The sequence below is a fragment of the Rhincodon typus genome, chromosome 38 (assembly GCF_021869965.1).
Source record: "Rhincodon typus isolate 14 chromosome 38, sRhiTyp1.1, whole genome shotgun sequence".
Classification (NCBI taxonomy): domain Eukaryota; kingdom Metazoa; phylum Chordata; class Chondrichthyes; order Orectolobiformes; family Rhincodontidae; genus Rhincodon; species Rhincodon typus.
The window spans coordinates 18,284,430-18,298,535 of NC_063369.1; the positions used below are offsets into that span (position 1 = coordinate 18,284,430).

A 14,106-nucleotide genomic window follows, 5' to 3' on the forward strand; every position below is an offset into this window, starting at 1 on the left:
CCCCACCCCCACCCCTACCCCTACCCCTACCCCTACCCCTACCCCTACCCCTGAAGAAGGGTCTAGGCCCGAAACGTCAGCCTTCCTGCTCCTCTGATGCTGCTTGGCCTGCTGTGTTCATCCAGCTCTACACCTTGTTGTCTCAGATTCTCCAGCATCAACAGTTCCTACTATCTCTGTAATTATTTTGGAAGGTGTTGAGCTTCTTGACTGTTGTTGCAGTTGCACTCATCCAGGCAAGCTGAGCATGCTCTGCCGTTTTAGCTGGGATTTTTTTTTCCTTTATTCATTCACAGAATTTATTGCCCATCCCTATGTGCCCAGAAGGCAGTCCAGAGTCTGGAGTCACATGTAGGCCAGATCGCTTCCCTAAAGGATGTTAGTGAGCCAGATGGGTTTTTCTGACAATTGGCAATGGATTCACAGTCATCTTTAGATTCTTAATTCCAGATATTTATTGAATTCAAATTCCACTATCTGCCGTGGTGGGATTTGAACCCAGGTCTCCAGAACATACCTGGGTCTTTGGATTAACAGTCCAGCAATAATACCACTAGGCCATTGCCTCCCCTGGTTTCATACACAATAGTTAGGAACATAGGAATTAGGAGTGGGAGTAGGCAATTCAGCCCTTTGAGCTTGCTTCGCTATTGAACACGATCATGGCTGATTTTAACCTGGTCTCAACTCCACTTTACTGACTGCTCCCCACAGCCTTTTATCCTTCTTTTCGTCAGAAACATAATTCTTGAAGGGTCTAGGCCCGAAACGTCAGCCTCTCTGCTCCTATGATGCTGCTTGGCCTGCTGTGTTCATCCAGCCCTGCACCTTGTTGTCTAGGATTCTCCAACATCTGCAGTTCCTACTATCTCTAAACTTGTCTGCTGATTGATTCTGCCTTCACTGCACTCTGAGGCAATCAGTTTCACAGTTTCCCAACCCTTTGAGAGAAGTAGTTTCCCCTCATCTCAGTTTTGAACCTCGTTCCTCTCACTCTATACCTATGACCTCTTGTTCAAGACTGTCCCACAAGGGGGAGTATCTGTTCAGCATCCACCTTATGAATCCCTTTTAGTGTTCTCCATATCTTAATCAGATCCCCTCTCATTCTTCTGAACTCCAACAAATACAAGCCCAAGCTCTTTAACTGTTCCTTGTACCAGAGCCCTTTCATCCCTGGAATCAACCTGGTGAACCTCCTCTGAACTGCCTCCAGTACTAGCACATCCTTACTCCAGTAAGGAGACCAAAACAGGACACAATATTCCAGGCATGGTCTCACCAATGCCTTATATAATTGTTACAACACTTCTTTACATTTATAATCCAGTCTGTTTGCAGTAAATGCCAGGCTTCCATTCGCCTTTCTTAGTATATTTTGTTCTCTGGTATTTCATCTAAGGAGTTATTATTTATGAAACAGCCTTGAAATTGACAGGCTGCATCCCACCCTAGACCGAGTTGGTCTCATATGTCTGCCCATGTGCATTTGCAGTAAAGGTTGCTGAAGAGCTGATTCTATTTTCTGTGTGATCTGAGACTTTGAAGGCCAAGTCCAGTGCCTCAGCTGCTGTCCTGGTCCCTGCAGTTCACCTGTACATTGGATAAACACCATTGTTGGCAGACAGATTGTCAACCACACTTCAGCATTTACAGAACTGACATGTTCCAAGTGCCAGCCCATTTTCATTTTGAGCTAATTGCTCAGTGTTGCAAAAGTAGTGAAACTACTGAGCCTTCCAGTGTCCTTGTGGGTCACGGGAGCTTTGTTTGGGGTTGGAGAGGGGGAAGCAGTTGTTGTTGTTGCTTTCTCATTGCACATAAACATTGAGTAGTGAACAACCAGGCCATTCTAAGGTTGCTCGCAGTGAGCTCTGATCATGGGCGGAGAGCGGTTTGCAGGGAATGTTGAACCCTCTGAGAGGCCCTGAAGGAAAGGGAAAACCGTTGGTGCGAGGGGTAATGAATGAAATGTTAAGGTTAATGTCTTTCTGTTTCAGTCTGCACCACAAGAGACCAGGGAGCGCAAGTCTGTGACAGTCGAGGAACATCCGTCATGTGTGTATCTTTATACTGAGGACGACACAGATGAAGTCTATGGAGCGCCTCAGATCAAGCATGTGGGAACTATTTTCGAGGAGGCGAAGCAGGAGCTCCTGAAACTACTGCGTATTGAGGTGGAGATCTATTACTTCTTACTGACCATAAGACGTAGGTACAGGAGTAAGTCATTTGGCCCATTTGAGTTTGCTCCACCATTCAATGTCATCACTGTCATGCAGATACAGAAAACTTTGAAGTATTATCGACTGTTGCAAGGATATTGATGAGCTTCATTGATTTAGGCAGAATCAGTTGAAACCTTAAGAGCAGAATTGGATAATAATCTGAAGGGAAACAGTTTGCAGGCTTATGGGGAAGGGGTCTAGAGAATGGAAATGCTCCTGTGGAGAGCCAGCAGAAACTTAACAGCTTGAAACACCTTTCCTGCTGTAACCAACCTCTGATTGCTGCTATTCATGTTTTAGCTCCTCAAACGATTCCTCTATGTTGCCTCCTCTGGTGTACCTATGGTTCCGTTCTTGCCTGCCTTGTCATTACATGCTTTTGATTTGTGTTCTGACAGTCAAGCTCATGGTCCGTTTTCACATGTGAGGTGCCTATGCTTGGCTCTACCCAGCTACATCTCCAATTGACCCAATGGCTGTTAGTACTTGTGCAACAACAAGTCAAAGGTTTCTCATGCTTTTAATGCCACAAGCCTGCATTGATCCTTTTCTCGGCTTGCACTTGCAGACTATTCGTCTCTCATTCCAGTTGCCCTTTTGACTCAGAAAGGTCAGGCTTTTGTGTGTAGGTTGATACCAGTGAACCACTGAGCCTGGCCATCCCAAGGGCTTGCCCATTTGAGACGGATGAGGAGAAATTGCTTCACTGATGGTGGTGAATCTGAGGAATTCTTTACGACGTAGAGCTGTCAGGGCTGGATGGTGAAGTATTATCAAGGCTGAGATGGACAGATTTTTATGGGGAAAAGGCAGGAAAGTGGAGTTGACAATTATCAGATCAGCCATGACCTCATTGAGTAGTGGAGCAGACTCAATGGGCTTAGTGACCCACTTCTATGTCTTACAGTCTTCTTGTCTTTTCCTACACTGTATCACCCTGTATCTCAACCCTGCTACTCATCCTGTGCAATTGCTGCCCTTGGTAAAGCCGCCATAGCCCTATTGAACCATAGGACTGTTGTCTCATTAGAGAAAGGTAACTGATGGTGATTTAACCTGAGGATCATCACGCTCCGATGAGGGGAGAGGAAAGGAGTCCTTCACGGTAACCTGAAGCTGTAGTGAACACGCAGCTAGATCCTCTCTAATGCTAGCCATGATGTGGAGGTGCCGGTGTTGGACTGGGGTGGACAAAGTCAGAAGTCACACGACATCAGGTTATAGCCCAACAGCTTTATTTGGAACCATACTGCGCCTGACGAAGGGGCTGTGCTCTGAAAGCTTATGTGATTCCAAATAAACCTGTTGGACTATAACCTGGTGTCGTGTGACTTCTGATTTTCTCTAATGCTGACCTCGGTCTAAACCTTTGCGTTTAATGATTTCCTGTCCATTTCCCCTAGGATCCATCTCTTCTTAACAACCGCGTCACCTTGCACTATGCCAAACCTGGAAGTGTACTGGCCCGTCAGGGAGACCAGGTAGGTACAGTTGCGTGCCAGAACATCTACAATGCTGAGTCAGTGATTCCATTGGCAGAGATTGGGTGAACAGCATTCACAGCTATGGAGCATCACAGAAGCACTTTGTCCCCAATGAAATATTTTTATAATTTATTCTCTGTTGTGATGTAGTAAACATAACAGCCAACTTGTGCACAGCAAGATCCCACACCGGCAACAAGACAAATGAGTTTTTTTTCTTTGAGGGTAAATAGTTTGGGAGATAGCCCCTGCTTTTTATTGAAAGTGTGTTCTGGGCTCTTTTACTTAAGAGTGCATGTGAGGCCTGAGTATAATGTGTTGATTGAAAAGTAGCACGTCTGCAGCATTCCACCAATAATGCAGTCACGTATCTGAGATGGGACTTGAACGCCCACCACCCCTAATTGTTCTGTGGGATGTGGGTGTTGCTGCAAAGTCTGTACTTGTTGCCGATCCTTAATTGCTTTTGAAGTAAGTGCCTTTCAGAGGACAGTTAATTGTAAATTGGAGTCCCATTTGGGTCAGACCAGATAAGAACTGCAGATTTCCTTCCTTTAAAGGACCTTAGTGAAGTGGTCAGGCTTTTACACAACAATTGGTAGTAGTTGTCATGGTCACAATCACTGAGACTATCTTTCATATCCTGATTTTATTATTTGAATTTAAATTTCACTAGCTGCCTTGGTTGGATCTGAATACATGCCCACAGAACATTAACCTGGCCATCTGACGTGCTAGTCTAGTGGCATAGAAACACAGAAGATAGGAGCAGGAGAAGGCCATTCAGCCCTTCGAGCCTGCTCCACCATTCTTCACGATCGTGGCTGATCGTCCAACTCAATAGCCTAATTCTGCTTTCTCCCCATAACCTTTGATCCCATTTGCTCCAAGTGCTGTATCTAGCCGCCTCTTGAATACATTCAATGTTCTGGCATCAACTACTTCCTGTGATAATGAATTCCACAGGCTCACCACTCTTTGGGTGAAGAAATGTCTCCTCATCTCCGTCCTAAATCGTCTACTCCGAATCCTCCTACTGTGACCCTTGGTTCTGGACACACCCACCATCGGGAACATCTACCCTGTCCAGAACTGTTAGAATTTTCTAAGTCTCTGAGATTCCCCCTCATTCATCTGAACTCTAGCGAAAACAATCCCAACCTAGTCCATCTCTCCTCATATGTCACTCCTGCTATCCCCAGAATCAGGAACAAAAACAAAGTTGCTGGAAATGCCCAACAGGTCCGGCAGCATCTGTAAAGGAAAAAACAGAGTTAATGTTTTGGATCCGGCGACCCTTCCTCAGAATCAGCCTGATTAACCTTCATTGTACTCCCGAGAGAACAAGAATGTCCTTCCTCACAAAAGGAGACCAAAACTGCGCACAATATTCTAGGTGTGGCCTCACCAAGGCCCTGTATAACTGCAACAACACAACCCTGCTCCTGTACTGGAAACCTCTCGCAATGAAGGCCAACATACCTTTTGCCTTCTTTACCGCCTGCTGCACCTGCATGCTTACTTTCAGCGACTGGTGCACAAGGACACCCAGGTCCCGTTGCACACTCCCCTCTCCCAACTTACAGCCATTTGGGTAGCAATCTGTCATCTTGTTTTTGCTTCCAAAGTGAATAACTATACATTTATCCAAATTATACTGCATCTGCCGTTGTTTTGCCCACTTACCCAACCCGTCCAGATCATGCTGAAGGATCCTGAATCCTCGCCACAGTTCACCCTCCCACCCAACTTGGTATCATCTGCAATCTTAGAGATGTTACGTTTTGTTCCCTCACCCAAATCATTAATATATGTTGTGAATAGCTGGGGTCCCAGCATTGATCCCTGCGGCACCCCACTAGTTACCGCCTGCCAATTTGGAAAGGACCCATTAATTCCTACCCTTTGTTTCCTCTCTGCCAACCAGTTTTCTATCCACCTCCATACATTTCCCCTAATCCCATGTGTTTTAATTTTGCACAATAATCACTTACACAGGACTTTGTCAAATGCTTTCCGAAAGTCCAAATATCTCTCATCGACTGGCTCCCCCTTGTCAGCTCTACTAGTTACATCTTCATAGAATTCCAGCAGATTTGTCAAGCATGATTTCCCCTTCATAAATCCATCCTGAGTTTGTCTGATCCTGCCACTGCTTTCTAAGTGCTCTGCTATAAAGTCCTTGATAAATGATTCGAGAATTTTCCCCACTACTGATGTTAGGCTCACTAGTCTATAATTTCCTGTTTTCTCTCTACCTCCCTTTTTGAATATTGGAGTGACATCAGCTACCCTCCAATCTGCAGGGACTGTTCCAGAGGCTACAGATGACCATCAATGCATCCAATATTTCTCGAGCCACTTCCTTAAGTACTCTTGGATGTAGGTTATCAGGCCTTGGGGATTTATCCACCTTCAATCCCATCAATTTTCCCAGCACCATTTCTCTACTAATATTGATCTCCCTCAATTCTTTCTTCACGAAATCTTGCGTTCTCCAACATTTCTGGTATCTGATTTGTATCCTCTTTTGTGAAGACCGAACCAAACTACGTATTCAGTTCCTCAGCTATTTCTTTGTCCCCTATTATACATTCCCCCGTTTCTGTCTGAACAGAACCTACATTTGTCTTCACCAATCTCTTTCTCATCACGTACCGTTAGAAACTCTGTGTGTCGATCTTTATGTTCCCTGCAAGTTCACTTTCATACTGTATTTTCCCTATCTTAATCAATCTCTTGGTCCTTCTTTTCTGAATTCTAAACTGCTCCCAATCCTCAGACATATTACTTTTCTTGGCCAATCTGTAAACTTCTTCCTTGGATCAGATACTATCTCTAATTTCCTTTGTAAGCCATGGACTTGGCCCTCTTACCCATTTTGCTTTTGTGCCAGACAGGAATGAACAGTTGTTGCAGTTCCCCATGTGTTCCTTGAACGTTTGCCATTGCCCATCCACAGTCATCCCTTTATTTAGCTCTCACCAATCTATCAAGGCCAAATCACCCCTCATCTTCATAGTTTCCTTTATTAAGGTTCAGCACCCTAGTCTCCGAATCAACTACCTCACTCTCCATCTTGATTAAAAAAAAGTTCTATCATGTTATGGTCGCTCATCCCCAAGGGGTCTCGTACAGCTCGATTGGCAATGATTCCCTTCTCATTACACAGCGCCCAGTCGAGGATGGCCTGTTCTCTAGTCGGTTCCTGCATATATTGTTCAAGAAAACCATCCTGTATACATTGCAAGAATTCCTCCTCTACGGCATTGTGGCTAATTTGATTTGCCCAACCTATGTACAGATGAAAATCACCCATGATCACCGATATTCCCTTATCACATGCATCTCTAATTTCCTATTTAATGCCATTCCCAACATCACCACTGCAGTTTGGGGATCTGTATATGACACCCACTGATTTTTTTTTGCCCCACAGTATTTCTCAACTCGACCCATACAGATTCCACCTTGTCAGAGCTAATATCCTTTCTCACTATTGTGTTAATTTCCGCTTTAACCAAAAATGCCGCTCCACCACCTTTTTCTTTATTGCCTGTGCTTCCTAAATACTGAATACCCTGGGACATTCAGTTCCTATCCCTGGTCACCCTGCAGCCATGTCTCCCTAATCCCGATTATATTGTACCCATTTACATCTATCTGCACGATTAGTTCATCCACTTAATGCCAATGCTCTGCGCATTAAGACACAAAGCCTTTAAGCTTGTCCTTTTAACAGTGTTTGTCCCCTCCTTATTTTTCTCAATAGCTCTATTTGAATCTTGTCCTTGGTTTCCCTGCCTGTCACTTTTCTTATTCCCTTTTCTAATTTTTGTTTTTGCCCTTGCTCCCTCCTCCTCTAACTCCTTAGATAGATTCCCATTCCCCTGGCATATTAGTTTAAACCCTTCCCAACCGCTCTAGCAAACCCCGCCCCCCAGGGCATCAGTCCCAGTCCTGCCCAGGTGTAACCCATCCAATTTGTACAGGTCCCACCTCCCCCAGAACCGGTCCCAATGCCCCAGGAATCTGAAACCCTCCCCCTGGCACCATTTTTTCAGCCACGTATTCATCCAATATATCCTGTCATTTCTCCTCTGACTAGCCCGTGGCACCGGTAGCAATCTTAAGATCACTACCTTTGAGGTCCGATTTCTTAACTTTCTTCCTAGCTCCCTGTATTCTGCTTTCAGGACCTCATCCCTTTTCTTACCTTATTGTTTGTACCGATGTGTACTACAACCACTGGCTGTTCACCCTCCCCCTCCAGAATGTCCTGTACCCCCTGCGAGACATCCTTGACCCTAACACCAGGGAGGCAACATAACATCCTGGAGTCTCACTTGCGGCCACAGAAACGCCTGTCTATTCCCCTTAGAACTGAGTCCCCTATAACTATTGCCCTGACAGACATTTTGCCTCTTCCCCTCTGCTGCAGGAACAACCATGGTGCAATGAGTTTGGCTGCTGCTTTCCCCTGAGAGGCCATTCCCCTCAACAGTATCCAAAACGGTATAACTGTTTTTCAGGGGAGCGATCACAGGGGATTCCTGCACTACCTTGTAGGGATGGTTGCCAAGCTGCACACATTTTAATTCAGACTCCCGAATTGTTGACCGGTTGTGCATAATTGGGATAATTGTGCATAAAAGTGAAGGAGTTTGTCAGCACGATAGCTGTCATTCTGTTGACTGTAAAATGAAACCTGCAGAGTGCCCAGCTATACTGTATGATAATGCCCATGCTGGCAGCAAGGTGAAATGTGTTGTCATCTCTCCTGAATGCAGGATGTCAGTTTACATTTTGTGCTGTCGGGCTACCTGCATGTTTACCAGCGAATGATTGACAAGGAGGACGATGTGTGCCTATTTGTGACTCACCCTGGAGAAATGGTGGGCCAGCTTGCTGTCCTGACTGGTGAGCCACTGATCTTCACTGTCAAAGCAAACCGTGACTGCGTTTTCCTTAAGATCTCCAAATCGGATTTCTATGAGTGAGTATTGGCAGGTATTTGTCTCTGTTTTATGTGCTGAGCTTTGTGCAGGGTTTGTGCAAATGCGAAACTTCCTTAATAATCATAGAACCCCTACAGCATGGCACCAGGCCATTTGGCACATCGAGTCCACTTTAACCCTCCGAAGATCATCCCAGCCAGATCCACCCCTGCATTTCCCATGGCTAATCCACCTAGCCTACACATCCTTAGACACTGGGCAATTTAGCATTGCCGATTCACTCAACCTGCACAACTTTGGACTGTGGGAGGGAACCGGAGCTGACATGGAGCAAATGTGCAAACTCCACACAGCCAATCTCCCAAGTGTAGAATCGACCCTGGGTCCCTGGCTCTTTGAGGCAGCAGTGCCAGCCACTGAGCCATCATGCCACCCCTTCTTCACCACGTGCTGTTGTGCACTTAGCTTTGATGCAAGTTGAAGGAAGTGTGTGCGTTGTCAGCTGGACAGCCTTGTTGTGGGTGTTCCAGCCTCAGGGATTGATTCTGGGATAATGCCTGCCTCGAGGCTGGCTGCATTGAATATGGAAGCCTCAAGTGTTTTAAATAAAGGCCCCGAGCTCCCATCTGTAATTGCCGTTAAGCTGTTTTAGAAGGTATTTAAGAGTCATCCACATTGTTGTGGGTCTAAAGTCATATGTTGGCTAGACCAAGAAAGGACATCTTCCCGAAAGAGCATTCATGATCCAGTGGAGCTTTTGTGTCAGTCAACAATGGTTTCATTTTCACCACTAGGTTTATAATTTTCTCAATGCATTTTAATTCCACCAGATCAGATGACACAGTGGAATTTGAGCTCATGTCCTCCACATCAATTTCGGGGATTATTAGTTTAACGGCATTACCATCCCACCACCGGTCCCCCCCAGCCCCTGCCACGGACAGAGATGCTTGACTAACCTTTCAATGCAGCTGATTGCAATAGCTAGTCCTTGTGACTCTGCCGGAGATGTTTCACAGCTTGTGAAGTAGTTTCCTCCTATGTTGTTATACATGCAGCTCCTTAACGTAAAATATGCAGATGACCTCCCAATTCTCCTCCAGTGTGAAGCATTCCTGGTGCATCAGTTTGAATGCAAGTAATCTGACCAGTGCATTAGTGCCACGTTTATACCTCTGTCCCTGAACCTCTTTCTTTAAAGGCTGGGGTGTGTGGGTATATTTTCCCTCCTATGTATGTAGGATGAATGATGAGCTCTAATCTTACGTACACTAGTGCACATGTGCAGCATTGATAAACAGCCTGCTTACTGCTGTATTGTTGCTGCTGATGGGAGCAGTTGCTAAACTGATCTGTTCTTTTTACCAAATAGGATTTAAGTGGAAGTATTTTCCAACCTCTGCATAACTATTGTCCTTTATTTTATTGAAAAGTTTAAAATCTGCTTTCAGGATAGGTAGGACTTGATACTTTGCTAAGCAAAGGGGTGAAAATTTTTCAGGGAGAGGTGGGAATGTGGAGTGATCAGATCAGATCAGCCATGACCTTATTGAATGACCGAACAGGCTCAATGGTTTGCTCCTCCTAACCCTACATTCATATTCAGCAGGCTAAGGGAGAGCAACTGAAATTGTCATTGTCTGTCCAAACACCTGAAGTTCTCTCTGTGCTTGACGAGATTGATAATTTTGGTGTAGCTGTTGAAATTGGTCGGCGTGAAAAAGTTGGACCGAAGGGTCTGTCTCCCTGCTATATGACTCTAAATCATAATTCAGTGTCTCCCAAACTCTGCATCACAAACCTGCAGCTGCGGTTGGGAGATGTGGTCGTGGGGTGATGAGCTCTAAGGAAGCAATACTTGCAGAGGAACTAGAACCGACATCTGACAGCTGCGAGGCCCCTTTAAACATTTATGTTGGTGGACTTAGCCTAATGAACAACTCGGAGACCCAACTGCTGGTGCAAAAGATGTCCACGAATAGGCAGGTTTCTGTTTGGAGAAATGCTGTCTTTTCATCAACTTCCTGTTGTACTCTACCCCCTCTCTCCCCTACCCTCCACTCAAAACAAGTCTCCTACCCCAAACTTTCACTCTGGCGAAGACTGGGCCTTTAAAATGGAAGTGGAAGCAGTTTGGGAATAACTGTTATAATTCACCCACAGGTTTAAAATGAGAGTAATGATGTCAGTATCTTAAATCAGAGAGATGAGATGCATTTCAGGCCACTGAGGTTATATGCAGAAGAAGGGCCTCTCGGGTGTGCTCTGATTTATCCATCACCAATCCCTCGTTGATCTCCAGGACTTCCCAGTCCATGTTAACATTTTCATCCCTCTAACCTTGTCATCTTCCAACTCATCCTTTCCCCTCCTTACCTGTTGTTGTTGCCAAAATGTCCATTCATTTGATTCTGGTTTCCTCCATATTCCCATCTCAATTCTCAATCCCACCACTAGCAGCTCTGCCTTTACCACCCGCCTGAATAGTCTCTTAATTCTTCCTATTAATCTGTTTTCCCCCCCCGTTTCTCTTCCCTGTGTGAAATGGCCCATCAGGGGAGGCAATGGCTGAGTGGTATTATCGCTAGACGGTAAATCCAGAGACCCAGTTAATATCCTATGGACCTGGGTTCGAATTCCACCTTGGCAGATGGCTAAATTTGAACTCCATGAAAATCTGGAATTAAGAGTCTAATGATGATCATGAAGCAATTGTTGATTGTCAGGAAAAACCCATCTGGTTCACTGAAGTTCCTTAGGTAAGGAAACTGCCATCCTTGCCTGGTCTGGCCTACATGTAACTCCAGACCCGCAGCCAGTTGACTCTTCAGCTTCCCTCTTGGCAATTGGGGATGGGCCTACCCAGCAATGCCCTCATCCCACAAATAAATAAACTCCATTCTTTAGTTCAGGCTGATATACTGTTCTGCTGCAAAGGGTAATGTTCCTAAATTACAGCAATGTCTGAGGCAGCATTCAGGAGTTTATTGGGTGAATGAGTCATTGTGGTGATCTGCAGTTGTCGAAGTGACTGTCTGCACATCTGCTTGTGACTTTGCGCTCTGTATAGAAGTCACATAATTTCCAATGTCGAGAAATGAGGCTGACTGCATTGGATACTGAGCGGTGTTGGCAGCGAGTGCTACAGAGTTTGATGTTTTTGTTAAACCTTGTGTTCATTTTGCAGAATAATGCGCGAACAGCCTAACGTGGTGCTCAGTGCTGCACATAATGTGGCTGTCAGAATGTCTCCATTTGTACGGCAAATGGACTTTGCAATTGACTGGATGGCAGTAGAAGCAGGCCGTGCCCTCTATAGGTAAGCCAATGCTGACGATTTGTATGCACAGTTTCGAGCTTCTTCTAGCATAATTTTGAAAGTAAATTTCGTCAGTGAGCTGCTGAAGGGCTCAATTTTGTTGTCAATTTAACTAATGGCACTTGATCTTCAACATCATAGAGATCTACTACCCAGAAAAAAGCCCTTCAGCCCATTGTGTCCATGCTGGTCACAAGAAAACAATTAACCATTTTAATCTACATAATACATGGCCTTGTTAGATACTGTTTAATAGCAACAGCTGGTGGTGCAATTTATTGCACAACACTGGCCGTTCAGCCCAGCTACTTGTTCCAGTATTTTCGGTCCACAACACACAATTCCAGAATTATTATAACACAGATGGAGGCCATTCAGTTGATTCGTGTCTGCACTGGCTCTTCAGCCAAGCATCATTACTGAGTGCCAACCTTTTGCCTTGTCCACATATCTTTACACCATATTTCTGTCCAAATAATCATCCAATGCTGCTTTGAATGACTCTGTTGAGCCTTCCTCCTCCACATTCCAGTCAGTCATTCCATGCCCTAATTACGCATTGTGTGAAAACGTTTCTTTCTCACATTGTCCTTGCTTCTTCTATACATAATTTTCAATCTGTACTGTCTCGTTTTTGTTCCTTTTACAAGTTGGACAGTTTCTCCCGATTATATACTGCGTTCAGCCCACTCATGATTTTGAAAACCTCTATCAAAGCTGATCCTCATGATCTTCCTCCAATCATTTCATCTAACCCTATTCCTCCATTCCCTGCTCCTTCGTGGGCTTGGATGCATCAATGCTATTTGCATCAACAACTCCATCTGTGAACTATTCCACTCTAGACAAGTGAACAGTGCAGTGCTCCTAGAACACAGCATAACCTGATTAGAGAATGAGGGCATCATTGCTACAACCCTACACCCCTATCTCCAACTAAATCTAGCAGGGCATATAGCTTCTGAATGCAGAGTACAGATTGTGAAGGAAATTAAGATTAATTAAAATTGAAATATAGACGGGTGGTTAAGAAGATGTTTAGTGCGCTTGCCTTCATTGCTCAGACTTTTGAGTATAGGAGATGGGACATCATATTGAGGTTGTATGGGACATTGGTGAGGCCTCTTCTGGAATACTGAGTCCAGTTCTGGTCACCCTGTTATAGGAAGGATATTATTAACTTGGAGAGAGTTCAGAAAAGATTAACCAGGATGATATAGGGACCGAAGGGTTTGAATTATAAAGAGAGGATGGATAGGCTGGGACTCCTTTCACTGGAGCGTAGGAGGTTGAGGGTGACCTTTAGAGATTTATAAAAATATGGAGGTTATAGATAAATTAAATGGCATGTGTCTTTTCCCGAGCTTGGGGGATTTCAAGACTAGAGGGTATATATTTAAAGTGAGAGGAGAAAGATTTAAAAAAGACATAAGGGGCAATTTTTTTTAACACAGTGTGGATTATATGTAAATTGAACTGCCAGAGGAAGTGGTGGATGTAGGTACCGTTACAGTGTTTAAAAGACATTTGGATAAGTCCATGAATAAGAAATGTTTGGAAGGATACAGTCCAAGCATAGGCAGGTGGGGCCAGTTTAGTTTGGGATTATGGTCAGCATGGACTGGTTGGATCGAATGACTCTCTGACTCCAAGATCTTAGTAATTCAATTAAAAATGATATAAAGGTATTGATTCTTCTCCAACATTGTATATATTGTACAAATCCAGTACATATGTAGCTCTGCATATTCCATAGATTGTTATGGAGGAGTTTGATCCCTTCAAAAGATGTGGATGTTGCTGGCTAAGCCAGCATTTATTGTCCATCCCAGTTGTACCGAATTTGGTAGTGAGATACCCTCTTCAACTGTTGCAGTTTGCCATTACCAACTCTGGAACTGACACCACTAAAAAGACAGGAAATATCATTTCAAAACATTGCATTTCAAAAGTTGTTTGCTGTCTCCCTGATGAAAGTGAATGTACTGCTTATTGTCCTTCTTTAAGTGCACTGTCTTCTCTGACCTCAATGTTAAAAGTCAACTCTTCCTGCCTAGCAATCCATATTTGCTCAATAAACTGTGAGTATTTAGGAGGCGGGTTTAATTGAGGCATTC

The 14,106-nt window shown here is 44.5% G+C and overlaps 1 protein-coding gene across 3 annotated transcripts in view; it reads left to right on the forward strand.

The window, feature by feature from the left end:
- pnpla6 (patatin-like phospholipase domain containing 6) overlaps positions 1-14,106 on the forward strand; it is a 148,087-nt gene that overhangs the window by 54,947 nt on the left and 79,034 nt on the right. For all 3 annotated transcript variants that reach the window (XM_048617875.1, XM_048617876.1, XM_048617874.1), the window contains 4 exons: positions 2,001-2,177; positions 3,632-3,709; positions 8,503-8,708; positions 11,858-11,989. In XM_048617875.1, coding sequence (XP_048473832.1) covers positions 2,001-2,177; positions 3,632-3,709; positions 8,503-8,708; positions 11,858-11,989 — 593 coding nt within the window. The remainder of the gene's footprint in view (positions 1-2,000; positions 2,178-3,631; positions 3,710-8,502; positions 8,709-11,857; positions 11,990-14,106) is intronic.